This window comes from Primulina eburnea, chromosome 11, assembly GCF_022965805.1.
Source record: "Primulina eburnea isolate SZY01 chromosome 11, ASM2296580v1, whole genome shotgun sequence".
NCBI classification, from domain to species: domain Eukaryota; kingdom Viridiplantae; phylum Streptophyta; class Magnoliopsida; order Lamiales; family Gesneriaceae; genus Primulina; species Primulina eburnea.
In genome coordinates, this window is record NC_133111.1 from 30,250,665 (window position 1) to 30,269,626 (window position 18,962).

The 18,962-nt window shown below is 41.4% G+C and overlaps 1 protein-coding gene across 1 annotated transcript; it reads left to right on the forward strand.

The window, feature by feature from the left end:
- The first annotated feature begins 18,308 nt into the window (after window positions 1-18,308).
- LOC140805515 (uncharacterized) lies at window positions 18,309-18,962 on the forward strand. The gene has a single exon (XM_073161783.1). It carries the CDS (start codon window positions 18,309-18,311, stop codon window positions 18,960-18,962), a length of 654 nt encoding a protein of 217 aa, XP_073017884.1.

The window sequence follows — 18,962 nt, forward strand, 5'->3', positions numbered from 1 at the left end:
CCACGCCTAGAGAAGGAGTGCACCCGCGGTCATTAAATAGGAATTTGTGAAGGTGAGGCCGAAACCACACCGCACCCACGGTGCATGGACAGAAACTTGGGCATTTTTACAGTGTAGTGACCGTACCCACGGTACAACCAAGACCGCACCCGCGGTAGATGTCCAGTAGGGTAGGAAATTTTATTCGAAGCAAGACCGCACCCGCGGTCGTTGAATTTCATAAAATGAAATTGGTGCCGAGAGCACAGCGCACCCGCGCTCCTAAATCTACCGCACCCGCGGTGCTGCATGCGAGAAATCCACCTTTTCTTCTCAAGTTGACACATGGCATGGTATATATATAGAATTGTGCTGAGTCTTCATTTGGATCATTTCCAGCAGCTGAGAACGAGAGAACAAAAGGGTTTCCAAGATTTCCTCTCAACTTTATCATTTGATTTTGTAAGAATTACTCATCCAAAGTTTAATCTAAGTTGAGATTCTTGTTCCTTGCATCATAGGCTACAAGAGGATGTAAGTTTCATTCAATTTCAGCATGTTCTGAATTGTAGATGTTGGGAGACACTTGATATGATAGAGATTATGTACTTATATGATTGTAGTGATTGTAGAACCGTAAATGGATCGATTACTGGATCCCAAACGAAATTGTTACGATTTTTCCAGCATGTTTAGAGTTAAATATGCAGCATTTGAGTACTATCATGTGTTTATGATGGTGATTATGCATTGTTGAGAATTGATGTGATTATATGTGAGAGTTGGATTGACCGGTATCGAGAACTACGCCGTTATGCCGTTGAAATTGCACCAAGATGGATTATTGCATTGTATTTGATATGGTGCATCTCTACATTGCCATTTCAGATTGATATTGACAGATTCGTCTTCAAGACTTCGACTTCTACGAACGACAAGAAGGTATAATTCATGTGATTATAGGGAAGATACGACTCGAATCAGCTTTGATTGGAGTTTCCCAACAAAATCACATACTAGATTTATTGTTTATGTCTTTGATATGATTTGGATTTGTTTATAGATTTATATTCAAATCTCTTGATCTGATCATTCTTTGTCTATAGATTTATATTCAAGCATTGAGATAGGAGATTCGTTGACAGATTTGTCAAAAAAACTAGACGTTCGGTGTATCGACGCATAGGAGCAGACTTCCTCCGATTGTAGACATTCGATACATACACGACCGAAGTCTAGGAGTAAGACGTACAGTTACCCCGATTGGGAGTGTAGGTAACAGACAGTGACGTCTTATTCACCACGGGATCCCTAGAGTAAAGTCGAGTTGAGTCAAGACATGAGTTGATTTGCATTGCATGTTTTTATAGATTGGTTTCATAGACTATGGAACCTATGATTTATGTTACATGCAGGAGATTGTGCTTTATGATTTTATTATGTATATGCATGTATACATGTTTTATACTGGGATTTGTTCTCACCGGAGTTTCCGGCTGTTGTTATGTCTGTATGTGTGCATAACAACAGGTGGGGCAAGATCTGGGTCACGACAGAGATGAGTTCGAGATAGCGTGGTGACTACGGGCGTAGAAGATGACTAGTGGCCTTTATTAGACTTGGACTACTTGTATTTTGGTATTTTGTATTAAACACTAGTTCGGATTGATGCATTAGAACAAGACACGGTTATTATGTTTGTACATTATGTGTGTTGTAATTTAATAAAGAAATATTATGCTTAGTATTAACATTTTATTTAATGTTAAAAAGCGAAAATTTGACCCACATTTTCTCACAGATCCATTTAATCCCAGTTAGAATTGAGTTAGAGCCCGGGTCCCCACATCAACTGAATTATCAAGAGCAGTTCAACTGATTGTCCAGTTGTTAAGTGGTTCACCAGAAGACCTTTAGAAGCCCGGACAGCTGATGAAGTGTTCAACTGATTAGAGCCCAATTGACGAGTTCAACTGAATCAGTGAAAGCAGTTCAGCTGACGAGTCAACTGATTTCACCTCACCAGTTCAAGACCAGTTCAAAACATCAGTTAAAAGCTCACCAGTTTGCATATACGACAAGCTTAATCCAGCTGTGAACAAAGGTACAAAAGCATTGTACGATCATAGTACAATAAGAGACATTGAAGCAGCGCTTAGAGCCAATTGTTCCAGATTTCTATTTGGGGGAACAAATTCAAACTGCAACGCATTGAGTCATTGTACGATCAACCACTGGCCTATAAATATAAGATGAAGATCGGTGAATACAGTGATGATGATACACACATGATAAACACGTTATATATACACAGAGTGTGTTCATCAGAAAGAAGGAGGGCACGCATAATGCTTACCAGCTTTGAAGAAGCAATCAGCCCAGAGGGAACACTTCAACGCGTTATCAGCTTAGATTAGAAGCCTATTTCCTTCAGTGTGTGAGAACACCTTTCGGGTAGTTTTCAGAGATCATTTCTCACACACACCACCACTCAAGTCTCGTCTTGCACACAGACGTAAAACATGTGTATATAGTCTTTGACACACAGATATAGAACATGTGTATGTAGTCTTTGACACACAGATATTAAACAAGTGTTGACTAGGAACGTGCTGCCTTCAGTCTAGTCTAGGATTTTCAGTTTGGAAGTGGGTAAATCCTAAGCTGGGTGGGTTATTACAGTTGATTTAATTAATCAATGTCTTCTAGTGGATCCTACCTGATGTGGTAGAAGAGGTGACGTAAGAGCAGTTGAAGTTTCCGAACATCCGTAAACATATCTTGTGTTATTTATGTTTAACTTATTGTTTTTGTTTTTAACTGATTTAACCAGTCCAACTGATATCAGTCCAGTTCTATCCATAACTGAATTGATATAAGCCAAACCTGATCCCATGTAATTTTCAGTTATTCAGTAGCACATGATATATAAAATATATCAGTTTTTTCTTAACAAAGGATTATTTCAAGTATTTTCCGCTTGATTTTATTTCAAACTCGATCTAATTCATCGGTGTAAATATTCTTAGAACACGAGCTATTGCAACTCATCACGTTTTTAGAGGATTTTCCAGATCCAACAATTGGTATCAGAGATAGTTGTTCTAAGAAGGACATTTGAAAACTGATATTTCTTTTAAAATGTGTTTTAAAATGATTTTCAAAACCCTCTGATAATATTTTATTTGTTTGATGTGATATTTTGTTAATTAACTGTTTGCAGAATTTTTGAGTTCAACTGACAGCAGAATTGCTAAATTGATCAGCAGACAAGATTTCAGTTGCCAGCTTACCAGTTCAACTGATCAACAGACGAAACCCAACTACCAGCTATAACTGATGAGTTAAGTGGAGCTTAATCATCAGAAGACGCCGCTTCATTGCAATATCAGATCGTAGTTGTTTGATATTTTCTAAGTGTAGTAGCAATTCCCTTACATAAGATGGTGTGCTTTATATTAAAACAAGGGACGCGTAATGGATTAATTTAACATCATGTGTGTCTAGTTAGTTTGCATCTAACTGAACTAATTTTTCCAGTTTATGTGTTGCATTAACTAATTGAGTGTTTATTTCTAAAACTTCTTTTTAAATAAAGTGCATCGATTATATTTTTGAGGAGGAGTTTTTGATTCAGTTGTTGAGGGGGAGCTTTTCTTTCTGCTATTCCTTGAACTGGAAGTTGTTTTAAATCGCTTTAACTGTTCAAGTTTTGTGATCATGGGGAGATTGTTGGAACATTTCATGTTTGCAATCATGATTTTGATGTTAACAAAACTTGTTTATTTATTTATAATGAGTTTACCTAAGTGTTTTGAAACTGAAACTGATCAGGCTACGAATTGATCAGTTACTAAGCTTAAATTGAAGCTATCGAGACCCAAACTGAAAGTGCCAACTGCTTGATCGAACTGAACCAGTTCAAAGGAAGTATCAAGAGCAGTTCAACTGATTGTCCAGTCGATAGTTGGTTCAGCAGAAGACCTTGAGAAGGCTGACTAGCTGATGAAGTGTTTAACTGATGAAGAGCCCAACTGACCAGTTCAACTGAATCAGTGAAATCAGTTCCGCTGACGAGTCAACTGATTTCACCTCACAAGTTCAAGACCAGTTCAACTGACCAGTTCAAAACATCAGTTAGGAGCTCTCCAGTTTGCTGATACGACAATCTTAATCCAGCTGTGCACAAAGGTACAAAAGCATTGTACGATTATAGTACGATAAAAGACGTTGCAGCAGCACTTAAAGCCAATTGTTCCAGATTTCTATTTGGGGTAATAAATTCAAACTGCAACGGATACAATCATTGAGTGTCACTGTACGATCAGCCACTGGCCTATAGATATAAGATGAAGATCAGTGAATACAGTGATGATAATATACACATAATAAACACGTTATATATACACAGAGTGTGTTCATCAGAAAGAAGGAAGGCATGTGATTGAGACAGAGGAGAGTGAGCAGGGTAGAATGAGTTTTCTTTCCTTGCATGTGATTGCTAGCATGTGATTGATTATAATTTGGAATTACATTGTATATGCTAAGATTTCAGTATGTTTTTACTATATATTAAGCTACATGTTACCTGACTATCTGAGTTGATTTGGTAATATGTATTATTTGAAACTGGATCAGAACCAATTCTTGATCAGAGGTAAGCTGATCAGGATTGGGATTGAGACGGATTTGTCTCCTGTTACTACTAACGTCTGTGATTATCAGATATTCCTCCTAGAAGGATTCCAGAAAGGGGTAGTACATCGTATGATCAGATGGATGTGTCTGAAACTCTGATGGAAACACAGATGATAAGGTTTCAGTCGTTTCAACCACCGATTTTGAGGGGTGTTGAGGCACCAGCTGATTGTGAGACTTGGCTGGAGGAGATGGAAATGCTGTTTGAATTTCTGGGATTCACAGATGAGTGCAGAATTAAATTGGTTGGGAATCAACTACGGGAAGTCGCTAGGAGTTGGTGGCTGATAAGCCGGGAAGCCATAGCACAGCGTGGTTTCACGAATACGTGGAAACTCTTCAAAGTGTAATTTTATCAAAGGTTTGTACCTCTATCATATCGAGAGGACAAAAGTGCAGAATTTGCAAATTTGAGGCAGGGTCCATTGAAGATTGATGAATATTTGGCCCATTTCTTCACCTTGTTAAAGTTTGGCCCGCAAGTGGCTAGAAATGATACAGCTGTAGCTGATCAGTTTATCAAGGGCTTGAATCCAGAAATACGCACCTTGGTAACTGTGAAACAGCCGAGTAATTTTACTGATACTCTGAATCGAGCCAGAAGAGCAGAAACCGTTCTAATGAGACAAAAGGAAGCTTCATATGTTCTTCCAACACCGGTACCACAACAACTGCCTTCCAGAATCGAGATTGACAGTAGCAGTGGTGGAAAGAAAGAGATGTTGAAAGTTCAAAAGAAGCAATTCAAGAAGTTTGGGAGCGGTTCATCTAGCTCCAGTGGCTCTAGTCCGAATTATACTGGAGTTTATTGCAGGAATTGCGGTGGGAGACATTCCCCGGAGCTATGCCATGGAGTGACTGGTCGGTGCAACTTCTGTAAACAGCAAGGACACTTTGCTAGAGTCTGTCCACATAAAGGTGCCCGAAGATATCAGGGAGCAGGATCATCTGGGGGTGGTGATCGAGAAACAGACGCAGGACACACTTGATGATACAGTGACAGGTACTGGTCTTTTATGATTAGATTGCATATGTATTGATATATACTAATGCATTCCTTGCGATTATCTTTGACTGAGTTGCATTGATATATGTTGTACCTGTTGGGTCTGTGTTACTGTAGTATTGACTTTTATACCTTTTGGGGAAAAGGATTGATATTTGTAGTATCCCGATGCCTAATTTGAGTTAATTATTGGATTAATTGTATTTCGGTGGGATCGGAAGGACCGAACCGGGTTCGGATCGTCCGAAGTTGGTTCGGATCGTCCGAAGTGGGTTCGGATGGACCGTTCTGTTCGGAGTCAGACGAGTCATGTCATGTCAGGGTTCGGATCGTCCGATCGGGGTTCGGATCGTCCGAGACAGGTGGCTGGACACGTGGAAGACATGCAGAGTTCGGATCTTCCGAAGTGGATCGGATCTTCCGAAGTGCACCGGATCGGATCTTCCGAAGTGGATCGGATCTTCCGATCGTTGTCTATAAATAGAAGCGCGAGGCTTCACTTTTCACTCGCCAATTCCGAGAGTTCCAGAGCGTTTTAGTCGTTTCTGATGGGTTTCTAGTCTTTTCCCGAGGTTCGGGCACTAGCGGGGAGCTACTGGTTTTGTAGCGGAGCTGTGCTCTAGTTGGGGGCTAGCGGCATCAGTGGGCTGACTACGGACGCAAGTATAGTTCTGGGTTCCCTTTGAGATTTGGGAGTATCTATTAGTCTAGTTAAGGCTTTTAGATGTGGTTTAGTGATATGGTATCACTTGGATTGTAGGCTTGATTCTAGGGCTGATTGCTAGGATCTACTGGTTTGAGGTACGAAAGTACTATCCGAGATAGCAGGATTGAGTATGCTTTACTATGTGTTGCATGTTTATATGTTGCATTATTATCTGTCATATGATGCATGGTTTATTATGCGGCATTTGCATAATCATGTTGAGCCTGATTATCTTTGAGATAGCCTGTTGAGAGGGTGCTCAGCCCTCATTTGTTGTGGATGGTTGGACCCCGTTGGCCGACGGTGGTCAGGTCACCGGTATATCCACAGGTTTATTTTGGTATGGGAGCCACCTCCTGGTGCGACGGCGCAGAGTGCTACATACCTTGACGTCATTTACCTGAGCAGTATTTCGATATACCCAGATCCTGGTATCCAGTACATTTTGCATACATGCATGTCATAGTCTTGTATACTCATGCTTTCGGTGCTGAGCGTTTTATGCTCACGTCCTCGGTTTATCTCTGTTTTGGACACCCTATTCGATGGGGCAGGTCTCAGGTTGGACGGTCCAGGAGGGAGTGGACAGGGAGCTGGCAGAGGTTGACTTGTAGTTATTGGTATTTGTTCTTGGAATTTAGTTCGATCTGGTTGTTTAAGTATTTTGTACTTACAGATTCGATTGGGTTGTATTACTGTTTTTCCGCTGTTTTACCTGATTCAGTTTTAATGTTAAATTTCCATGCTTAAGTTCTGATTAGTAGGTGATTCTGGAACGGGTCACTACATTTATGGTATCAGAGCATGCATTAAGATTTTGGGATTTGGAACTGTCCTTTTGGGTTTAATCTCTGGTAACTTTTGTAGCTAAAAGATGTCTGGTTTTGACAACGATGCTAGTAGTCATGGCAGCGTTGGACGCTGGGGAGACCACGACGATCGGGAGCGTCGTCGAGAGCATCGAGAACGTCGTCAACACCGTCGTGATGAGCCTCGGAGTTTTAGTATGCATCGGTTCTTGCAGATGGGGCCGAAACCTCTTTCGGGCGGTGAGACTCCGGATGTTGCGGAGAACTGGCTTGAGAGGATGGAGAGCTGCTTCAAGACTTTTCAGTGCTCGGCGGAGCAGCAGATTGATACCCTTGATTTCTTGCTGGAGGGTGGTGCGCGCAAGTGGTGGAGGTCTACCTCTGCACCGATAGTTCAGCGACAGGGTCGAGTTCTTTGGGCCGATTTCCGAGCCGCTTTCATGTTGCTTTACTTTCCGCCAGCTCTTCTGCAGACCAAGGCGATTGAGTTGATCAATCTGAAGCAGGGAAGTTTGTCTGTTGATGAGTATCAGCAGAAGTTCTTTGAGTTGCTTCCGTATGTTCCGCATGTCAGTGACAATGCTAGTGCCAAGTATAACCATTTTCTTCAGGGCCTCAATCAGGAGATTTATGATCGGGTTGTTGTCTGCGATGATCCGACATCGTATGAGGGCCTTGTGAATCGTTGTCGCCAGGCTGAGGGCAGTTTGCTGAGAGGTCGTGCCATGCAGTCTGCTCGTCCTACTAGTTCTTTGGGTCCCCGCGCCCAAGCATTCAAGAAAGCTGGATCTACTTCTTCTTCCTCTGGATCTGGAGGAGTTCACCATTTTGGGAAGAAGAAGGGCCCGTGTCAGCATTGCGGGAAGGATCATCCAACGGAACGTTGTCGCAAGGTTGCGGGTGTTTGTTACAAGTGCGGTGAGTTGGGCCACATGAAGAGAGATTGTCCACAGACGGGCGGAGGATCAGGATCTTGTTCTCAGGCTTCAGTTCATCAGAGGCCACAGCAGGGACAGTCTACTCAGGGTTCTAACCTCCGACCGCGTACTCAAGGGCAGGTCTTTGCTCTTAACCAGGATCAGGCGGCTGAGGAGAACGAGAGAGTTATCGCAGGTGTGTTTTTATTATGTGGATTACCTGCTTACGTTCTCATTGATACTGGCGCATCGCATTCATTCATATCGGCGAGATTTGCTAAGCGTCATGCGTTACCTTTCACTTCTTTGGACGTTGTGGTATCTGTTTCCACACCGATGGGTCATTCGGTGCTAGCTAAACGTCTAGTTTTGGGTTGTCCTCTAGAGTTTGAGGGTAATGTTTTAACTGCTAATTTGATGATTCTTGCGATGGAGGATTTTGATTGCATTCTGGGAATAGATGTGCTGACTGTGTTTAGAGCTACTGTGGACTGTTATCAGAAGTTTGTGCAGTTTCGTCCAGTTGAGGGCGACAGTTGGTTTTTCTATGGAGAGGGAGCGCGACCCCCGATGCCCGTGGTTTCTGCTCTGAAAGCCTGTCGTGCTTTAGAGTCGGGCGGGGAAGGCTACCTTATCTATGCTATTGATTCGTCCGCAGTTAGTGTCGGTATCAGTGACATTCCAGTGGTTTGCGATTTTCCGGATGTTTTTCCCGAGGAGATTCCTGGTTTTCCTCCCGTTCGGGAAGTGGATTTCGGCATTGATTTAGTGCCAGGCACGGCACCAATCTCTAGAGCTCCTTATCGTTTAGCTCCATCGGAGATGCAAGAATTGAAACAGCAGTTGCAGGATCTTCTTGACAAGGGGTATATTCGACCCAGTGTGTCCCCGTGGGGAGCACCAGTTCTTTTTGTCAAAAAGAATGATGGTTCTATGCGGCTCTGCATAGATTATCGGCAGTTGAATCGTGCTACGATAAAGAATAAGTATCCGTTGCCACGGATTGATGAACTGCAAGGTACCTCTGTGTATTCCAAGATTGATTTAAGGTCTGGTTATCATCAGCTTCGAGTTCATCAGGGAGATATATCGAAGACTGCATTCAGGACCCGGTATGGGCATTATGAGTTTCTGGTTATGCCTTTTGGGGTGACGAATGCACCAGCAGTTTTTATGGATCTGATGAATCGAGTATTTCAGGATTTTTGTTCGATGGGATTCAATTGTAAGCATCGGAAGGTATCAGAGAGTATCCGTATAGCCACTATTTTGTCTGAGCCAGTTTTGTATTCTCGGATCAGAGATGCTCAGATGTCTGATTCTAAGGTTCAGAAATTAGCCCGGTTGGCTGATGGAGATAATACTTCTGGATTCCACTATCAGTCCGAGGGTCTTTTGTGCTTATCTGGTCGTGTTGTTGTACCGGAGGATGACACTTTGAGGGAGGAGATTTTGTCCCAGGCTCATCGTAGCAAGTTGAGTGTTCATCCGGGGAGCAACAAGATGTATAAGGATTTGAGGACTCGATTTTGGTGGAAAGGTATGAAACGTAATGTTTATCAGTATGTCTCCAAGTGCCTAGTCTGTCAGCAGGTGAAGGCTGAGTATCGACGACCTGGAGGTTTGTTGCAGAATCTTCCTATTTCGGAGTGGAAGTGGGAGCATATCACGATGGACTTCGTGACTCACTTGCCTATGTCTGTGGGGAATAGAGATGCTATCTGGGTGGTAGTGGATCGGCTTACTAAGTCTGCCCATTTTCTTCCATATAACAGAGATTTCACTTTCGATCGGATGGCACGGTTGTACATTCAGGGGATTGTACGGTTTCATGGTGTGCCCGTGAGTATCGTTAGTGACAGAGATCCTCGATTTACGTCTAGATTTTGGGGCAGCTTTCAGCAAGCTTTGGGCACTACCTTGAGTTTGAGTACTGCATATCACCCAGAGACTGACGGTCAGTCAGAGAGGACTATTCGTACTCTTGAGGATATGCTGAGATCTTGTGTGATGGATTTCGGGCCAGCTTGGCAGGATCATTTGCCACTGATAGAGTTTGCATACAACAACAGTTTTCACAGGAGTATTGGTATGTCTCCGTTTGAAGCATTGTATGGTCGACGTTGTCGTACTCCTCTGTTCTGGGAGGAAGTCGGAGAACGACAGGTCGAGGGTCCAGAATTGATTCAGTAATTCATGGACAAAGTTCTTGTGATCAAACAGCGGATCAAGACTGCTCAGGATCGACAAGCGAGTTATGCGAACACCAAGCGCAGACCTCTTCATTTTGATGCAGGCGAGAAAGTGTTTCTCAAAGTATCACCTTTTCGGAGGATTCTGAGATTTGGTCTCAAGGGTAAGCTATCTCCGAGATTCATTGGTCCTTTTGAGATCTTAGAATGTGTGGGAGATTTGGCCTACAGATTAGCTTTGCCACCGTATCTGTCTAGTGTTCACAATGTGTTTCATGTGTCCTTGTTGAGACGATACGTAGCGGATGAGTATCATGTTTTGCATCCGACAGAAGTTCAGCTGAATCCGGATTTATCTTTTGTGGAAAGACCGGTTTCGATCTTAAACCGGAAGGATAAGGTACTGCGGAATAAGACTATTCCTCTTGTCTTAGTGCAGTGGCAGCGCCGAGGTACTGAAGAAGCTACTTGGGAACTAGAGAGTCGCATGCGGTCAGAGCATCCAGAGTTGTTCTAGTTGTAGTATTTTCAGTTATGATTGTGATTTCAGTCGTACTTCAGTTGTAATTAATTCTTAAGTTGAATGTATTGTTGTTCAGAATTGTCATTCTTCAGACCCGATTTCGCGGACGAAATCCTTTTTAGAGGGGGAGAATGTAGTATCCCGATGCCTAATTTGAGTTAATTATTGGATTAATTGTATTTCGGTGGGATCGGAAGGACCGAACCGGGTTCGGATCGTCCGAAGTTGGTTCGGATCGTCCGAAGTGGGTTCGGATGGACCGTTCTGTTCGGAGTCAGACGAGTCATGTCATGTCAGGGTTCGGATCGTCCGATCGGGGTTCGGATCGTCCGAGACAGGTGGCTGGACACGTGGAAGACATGCAGAGTTCGGATCTTCCGAAGTGCACCGGATCGGATCTTCCGAAGTGGATCGGATCTTCCGATCGTTGTCTATAAATAGAAGCGCGAGGCTTCACTTTTCACTCGCCAATTCCGAGAGTTCCAGAGCGTTTTAGTCGTTTCTGATGGGTTTCTAGTCTTTTCCCGAGGTTCGGGCACTAGCGGGGAGCTACTGGTTTTGTAGCGGAGCTGTGCTCTAGTTGGGGGCTAGCGGCATCAGTGGGCTGACTACGGACGCAGGTATAGTTCTGGGTTCCCTTTGAGATTTGGGAGTATCTATTAGTCTAGTTAAGGCTTTTAGATGTGGTTTAGTGATATGGTATCACTTGGATTGTAGGCTTGATTCTAGGGCTGATTGCTAGGATCTACTGGTTTGAGGTACGAAAGTACTATCCGAGATAGCAGGATTGAGTATGCTTTACTATGTGTTGCATGTTTATATGTTGCATTATTATCTGTCATATGATGCATGGTTTATTATGCGGCATTTGCATAATCATGTTGAGCCTGATTATCTTTGAGATAGCCTGTTGAGAGGGTGCTCAGCCCTCATTTGTTGTGGATGGTTGGACCCCGTTGGCCGACGGTGGTCAGGTCACCGGTATATCCACAGGTTTATTTTGGTATGGGAGCCACCTCCTGGTGCGACGGCGCAGAGTGCTACATACCTTGACGTCATTTACCTGAGCAGTATTTCGATATACCCAGATCCTGGTATCCAGTACATTTTGCATACATGCATGTCATAGTCTTGTATACTCATGCTTTCGGTGCTGAGCGTTTTGTGCTCACGTCCTCGGTTTATCTCTGTTTTGGACACCCTATTCGATGGGGCAGGTCTCAGGTTGGACGGTCCAGGAGGGAGTGGACAGGGAGCTGGCAGAGGTTGACTTGTAGTTATTGGTATTTGTTCTTGGAATTTAGTTCGATCTGGTTGTTTAAGTATTTTGTACTTACAGATTCGATTGGGTTGTATTACTGTTTTTCCGCTGTTTTACCTGATTCAGTTTTAATGTTAAATTTCCATGCTTAAGTTCTGATTAGTAGGTGATTCTGGAACGGGTCACTACAATATTAGTGATATTCTGTGATATATCATATACTGCAGTAAGTTGAGAATAAGATTGAATTAGACTAGCTTGTACTTGTATTGTCTGATGATGACTGCGTGATTGATATTGATATATCGAACAAGTACAGAGCTATTATAGAGTCTTGCCAGGAAATGGTAAGATTCGGACCTGAAATGGCCAAAGAATGAATGATATACAGTAGGGATTCTTGATTTTGAATTCCTTGATGTCCGTATTATATAGGATTCGATGATTATCGAAAGTAATGGAGTAATTCCTCATATATTCAGTTGATTACTGAAAATGAGCCTATCAGGGATTGATTTACTAGTAGCAGGAAGTTGCTATAATTTTGTTGATGAGATTTCAGGTTGTCCTGTATCAGGGAGAGTGATTTTAGCCTTGATGTGATTCCAGGTATTGGTTTCATTTTAGAAATTTCTTATAGACTGATACTGATTGAATTGAGAGAATTGAGATATCAGTGGAAAGATTTATTGCCTGAAGAATTAGAGTTACATCTGATTATATGTTTCTCTGTAAAGTACTTCAGTTCCGTTTATGGGTTGATAAATCCTGTGCTTAGAAGTGTTCTGATGATTATATGCTCGTTTTATCTATGATATTTTGATATATTCACAGCGTATGATTGATTGAATCGGACAGTGATAGTTGTATTGAATATTCTGGGTACTGAGAGTGTTGTATACAGAATTGTTCGGATATGAATTTTGATTGTAACAGATTGTATTCAGAGTCTATGATATCTGAAGATAGTATCCTGATTGATTGTAGCACTGTGAGACCGTGATCAGTGGCTGAGAACGACAGTGAATATGGCAGAATTTTCGAAATGTCAGAAATTGCATTCTATGCAGTTATTAAATCAGTATTGTGTATTGATATTCTGAATTTGATCTGATATTGTTATCATTCTGAATCCGTGTTTGATACCGATTGATATGAACCGCTGAGTTTATATACAGTTTAGTCGAGTCAGAACTGGTTTTGAAAAGTCAGCGATTCAGAAGTTTGATCAGACTGTTCAGAACTTGATTTTGATAGTCAGAACTGAATACCAGGTAGGTATTTTTCTTTAATTTATATTAGTAGCTGATTTGTTTGTGTCAGATATTCGCATTTGAAATGACAGGTATTGTCAGATGCACACAGTAGTAGTTTCAGTATTATTCTGGTAACAGGAAATGGATGCTAATTCGAATAGACAGTTTTGATATAAACAGATGAAATCAATTATGTCAGAATTGGTACTGAAATGTCTAAATTGTTGACAGGTGAAGACAGAAAGATAGAAACTTTTAGATTAATGATCTTGACTATTCATTTCTAAATAGAAATGGGAGTACATTTCTATAGATTGTGTGATGACACTACTGCAGTCTTGCCAAGATAGTAATTGTGATTGAACGACTGTTCAAATCGGTATAGATTCTATTGTACAGGATGATGCATAAATATGACCAGACGACTGAGAGATATGTCAGAAAAGGAGTCAGATTGTATTAAATGCCAAAGTTGATTTTATCAGACTGTGATTTTCGTTTGATTTTATACTTTTGGCTGAGTGTATAACATGATTTTTCATCTATAATTTATAGATTGACGGATAGTCGGAGTGAACTATCTAGATACTGGAGGATATCCAGGACATGTAGTGCTGGATTATAGCACTAGTTGACATGGTTCATTGTCACTTTTGAATTATTGTACGATAATAGCTACTAAACGAGTATCGAAATAGCTTGAGTTGAAGTATTGTACAGTGAAAACTGCTATTTTCCTTCTGATAGGAATGATATTGCAGTGATGCCTGAGATTGGAATTGATAGGATCAGATATCTGATAAGAAAAATGAAACTGATTCAGAAGAAATGAGGATAGCTCAGAATACGTAGACTATTAAGCCAATGTCGGACGATGACTGTTGGTATTTGAAGCCGAAGATTGAATATATCTTTAACCAAGATTAACAAATCTGGTAGCAGATGCCAATATTGATTTGTTGTGAACTGGTGATTGGCATATACGGATATTGTATAGCCATTGTTCTAAGGTTGATTCTATTACAAGTGATGTTGGTGATATGAGCTTATTACAGTTCTGTATATCTCCTTCTTATATCTGATTTGAGATATGATATGATTATCTGTATCACACGAATTGAGTATTTGTGATTTCGGGGACGAAATCGTATCTTAGAGGGGGAGAAATGTAAGGCCCGAGAAAGTGATTACCGTAATCTGAAATGATTTGAGTATAATTACTGTAATATGAGATTTATCTGAAATGATTTATTATTTAATCAAGGTAATTACAGACGGATCGGATCGGACCGGGAAAGATGAGACAAGACGCGAAATATATGTGCGAGGGTGTGCATCGGGCACATGCGCGACGTGTAAGCGCGCACATGCGCATAATGTCCAGAACCTCTCGCGCATATGCGCGGGACAGGGCGCGCATATGCGCGAGATAGGTGAAATGCCGAGGAAAAACTCCAGAGAGCTCGGCGCATATGCGCGACGGAAATGGCGCACATGCGCGTGAGGGACAGAAAGTTCAGCGCATATGCGCGGGAGTGACGGCGCATATGCGCGAAGGGATAAAAATGACGGGCCGAGAGTTCGACGCATATGCGCGACGCTTGGGCGCGCATATGCGCCAGTCATGCAGAATGTAAGGGTGCCACTTGCCATTGCATGCGTGAACGTGTATATATATATATATATATATATATATATATATATATATATATATATATATATATATATATATATATATATATATATATATATATATACATGTAAATGACAATTATCAGAAAAAGGAAGAATCGAGGGAACTCTGGAGAAATTCCTCCGTGGAATATTACTTGCGATTATGCAAAATCCGCCCGTTTGATTTTGAATCCGACTTCACACCGTGTTCCTATCAACGTAGGCTATAACTGGACGTAAGTTTTGCTACGTTTTGACATGTTTTGAAATTAGACTATTGTCAGAATTGAATAGGATTCATATATGATGTTCTTGTCATGTTAGACATCATAGAATCGAAGTCAGATTGAGAAACAGACTGATTGTGGAATTGTTATGATTTTTGGATTCGATTTGACTGAGAATTCATATTATAACTGTGTTGTTATTGAGATTATGACTGGCATCGATACGAATTATGAGTTCTGGTATTATATCTGTGATGTTTTGATTGACGGGGTTATCGAGACAGCATTGTTATACCGTCGAAACATCAGTTAATTGATATTGATCAGATTCAGTAATGACTTCGATTATATCGTAGTATTGTCGATATGAATTGGATGGTGTCTTGATTCGACATTGATCAGATTATGTGTTTTAATTTGAATTGATCAGAACAGGTTCTGAATTGAGTTGTTATTGATATTATATTTGTTCGGTATTGTTATTACCAGATTGGGAATGGACCGAGATAGAGTCGGGACTTCTTCTTCTTCTTCTTCTGAGCGAGAAGATAAAGGTATAAATTAATGTTGAGTTGGGATTGCACAACTTGTGGGAGGTTTGACTCGAGTTTCCCTAAATCACATACTTTATTTTATTGCATTGTTATTTGCAATTGAATACGATTGATATTTTTGGTCTATGGATTTATGGACAATGTATGTCTTGAGTCATAAGCGGATATGCTTAGTCGTAGACATTTCATCTTGTGACAGAAGGGTCGGATAGTGAGGACTCGTCACTGGCCCATTGCACTTTGTCACAAGACAGGATATTTGTGATAGGACCACAGTCCATGACGGTTAGGTCAGGACACTGGATGTTTGGTTATATCGACGTGGATAGAACTGGAGTCTTTTCTATTACTGTTGGTCGATATAGGAATGCCACATCTGGAAACCGAGATCCCTAGGCTAGGATTGAGTCTAGTCTAAAACGTGGAGTCACGAGTCTGAGTGACGATTATATTGATTTATATTTATTGATGTTGATTATGTTCCTGAATATGGTTCATGTTTCTTGATGTTCCTGATATGGTACATGCTTAGAATAGAATTTATTCTGGATATTGAATTATGTTCCGGATTAGGGTACACGTATAGAATATGATTATTCTTGTTATGGATTGATATCATGATTTTGATATATAATATGATTTTTGATATATGCTTTTATATTGTTTATATGATGGCATGTATACATGATTTATACTGGGATATTTATATCTCACCGGAGTTATCCGGCTGTTGTCTTGTTTGTATGTGTGCATGACAACAGGTGGGACAGGATAAGGGTCAAGAAGAGAACGAGGCTGGACTAGATAGCGTGGAGATCCGGGCTTCAGAAGCAACTTAGGATTCAGCACGAACATGTAGTTGAACCTAGTTGGACTATGTAGATCATACAATAATTGTTAGATTATGTATAATATGTAATTTGAATTTAATTACATTACGTTTCCGCTTTGCATTTAAAAAAAAATAAAATTTAGACCCTGTTTATTATATTTGATTTTTTTTATTCCTAAAGACGATTAAGGAATAAATTAACGTCCGGGTCCCCACAACAGGTGGTATCAGAGCATTAGGTTTCAGAGATGTAGGTCCTTGAACTATAGGTTCCTTAGCACTGAGATAGAGGAGAGTGAGCAGGGTAGAATGAGTTTTCTTTCCTTGCATGTGATTGCTAGCATGTGATTGATTATATGTGGAATTACATTGTATATGCTAAGATTTCAGTATGTTTTTAGTGTATATTAAGCTACATGTTACCTGACTATCTGAGTTGATTTGGTAATATGTATTATTTGAAACTGGATCAGAACCAATTCTTGATCAGAGGTAAGCTGATCAGGATTGGGATTGAGACGGATTTGTCTCCTGTTACTACTAACGTCTGTGATTATCAGATATTCCTCCTAGAAGGATTCCAGAAAGGGGTAGTACATCGTATGATCAGATGGATGTGTCTGAAACTCTGATGGAAACACAGATGATAAGGTTTCAGTCGTTTCAACCACCGATTTTGAGGGGTGTTGAGGCACCAGCTGATTGTGAGACTTGGCTGGAGGAGATTGAAATGCTGTTTGAATTTCTGGGATTCACATATGAGTGCAGAATTAAATTGGTTGGGAATCAACTACAGGAAGTCGCTAGGAGTTGGTGGCTGATAAGCCGGGAAGCCATAGCACAGCGTGGTTTCACGATTACGTGGAAACTCTTAAAAGTGGAATTTTATCAAAGGTTTGTACCTCTATCATATCGAGAGGACAAAAGTGCAGAATTTACAAATTTGAGGCAGGGTCCATTGAAGATTGATGAATATTTGGCCCATTTCTTCACCTTGTTAAAGTTTGGCCCGCAAGTGGCTAGAAATGATACAGCTGTAGCTGATCAGTTTATCAAGGGCTTGAATCCAAAAATACGCACCTTGGTAACTGTGAAACAACCGAGTAATTTTACTGATACTCTGAATCGAGCCAGAAGAGCAGAAACCGTTCTAATGAGACAAAAGGAAGCTTCATATGTTCTTCCAACACCGGTACCACAACAACTGCCTTCCAGAATCGAGATTGACAGTAGCAGTGGTGGAAAGAAAGAGATGTTGAAAGTTCAAAAGAAGCAATTCAAGAAGTTTGGGAGCGGTTCATCTAGCTCCAGTGGCTCTAGTCCGAATTATACTGGAGTTTATTGCAGGAATTGCGGTGGGAGACATTCCACGGAGCTATGCCACGGAGTGACTGGTCGGTGCAACTTCTGTAAACAGCAAGGACACTTTGCTAGAGTCTGTCCACAGAAAGGTGCTCGAAGATTTCAGGGAGCAGGATCATCTGGGGGTGGTGATCGAGAAACAGACCCAGGACACACTTGATGATACAGTGACAGGTACTGGTCTTTTATGATTAAATTGCATATGTATTTAAATGTTTATATGATACATGTTATGCATGTTAGTTGCATGTTGCATGAAAAAAAAAAAATTTAATGCATGTTGGTTACGTGGTTTGGACGACGTATACAGAGATGCCTCCTAGAAGGAATGTGCTTAGGACTGATGAGGGTAGACAAGAGGAGGATATCCCACAGCCTCCACCTGGTCAGGATGCTAGTGCCCGTGTACTAGCCGGTATGGCCCGTTTCTTTGAGCAACACGTAGGGAATGGAGCAATGGGTAGGCCAGAGCCAGTATATGAGCGTTTCAGGAGGATGCACCCCGATGAGTTCCATGGCACTACTGATCCATTTATGGCTGAGGGATGGATTAGATCATTAGAGGTAATATTTCGTTATATGGACATGGCGGACGCCGATCGCGTTCGATGTACTATCTACCTGTTGAAAGGCGACGCTACCTTATGGTGGGAGGGAGCGGAGCGAGGAGTGAATATGGTGACTTTGACTTGGGAAGGATTCAAGATAGTGTTCTATGACAAGTACTTCACATCCGATGTTCGTTCTAGGCTTAAGAGAGAGTTTATGAGTCTCCGTCAGGGGGATTGGACTGTTGTCGAGTTTGTGCAGAAGTTTGATAGGGGCTGTCACTTTATGCCCTTGATTGCCAATGATCCTGCTGAAAAATTATGGCATTTTCTAGATGGTTTGAGGCCGACTATCCGACGCGATGTGACACTTGTCGATCCTACTGATTATACTACCGCCGTTGCCAGGGCCTCTTAG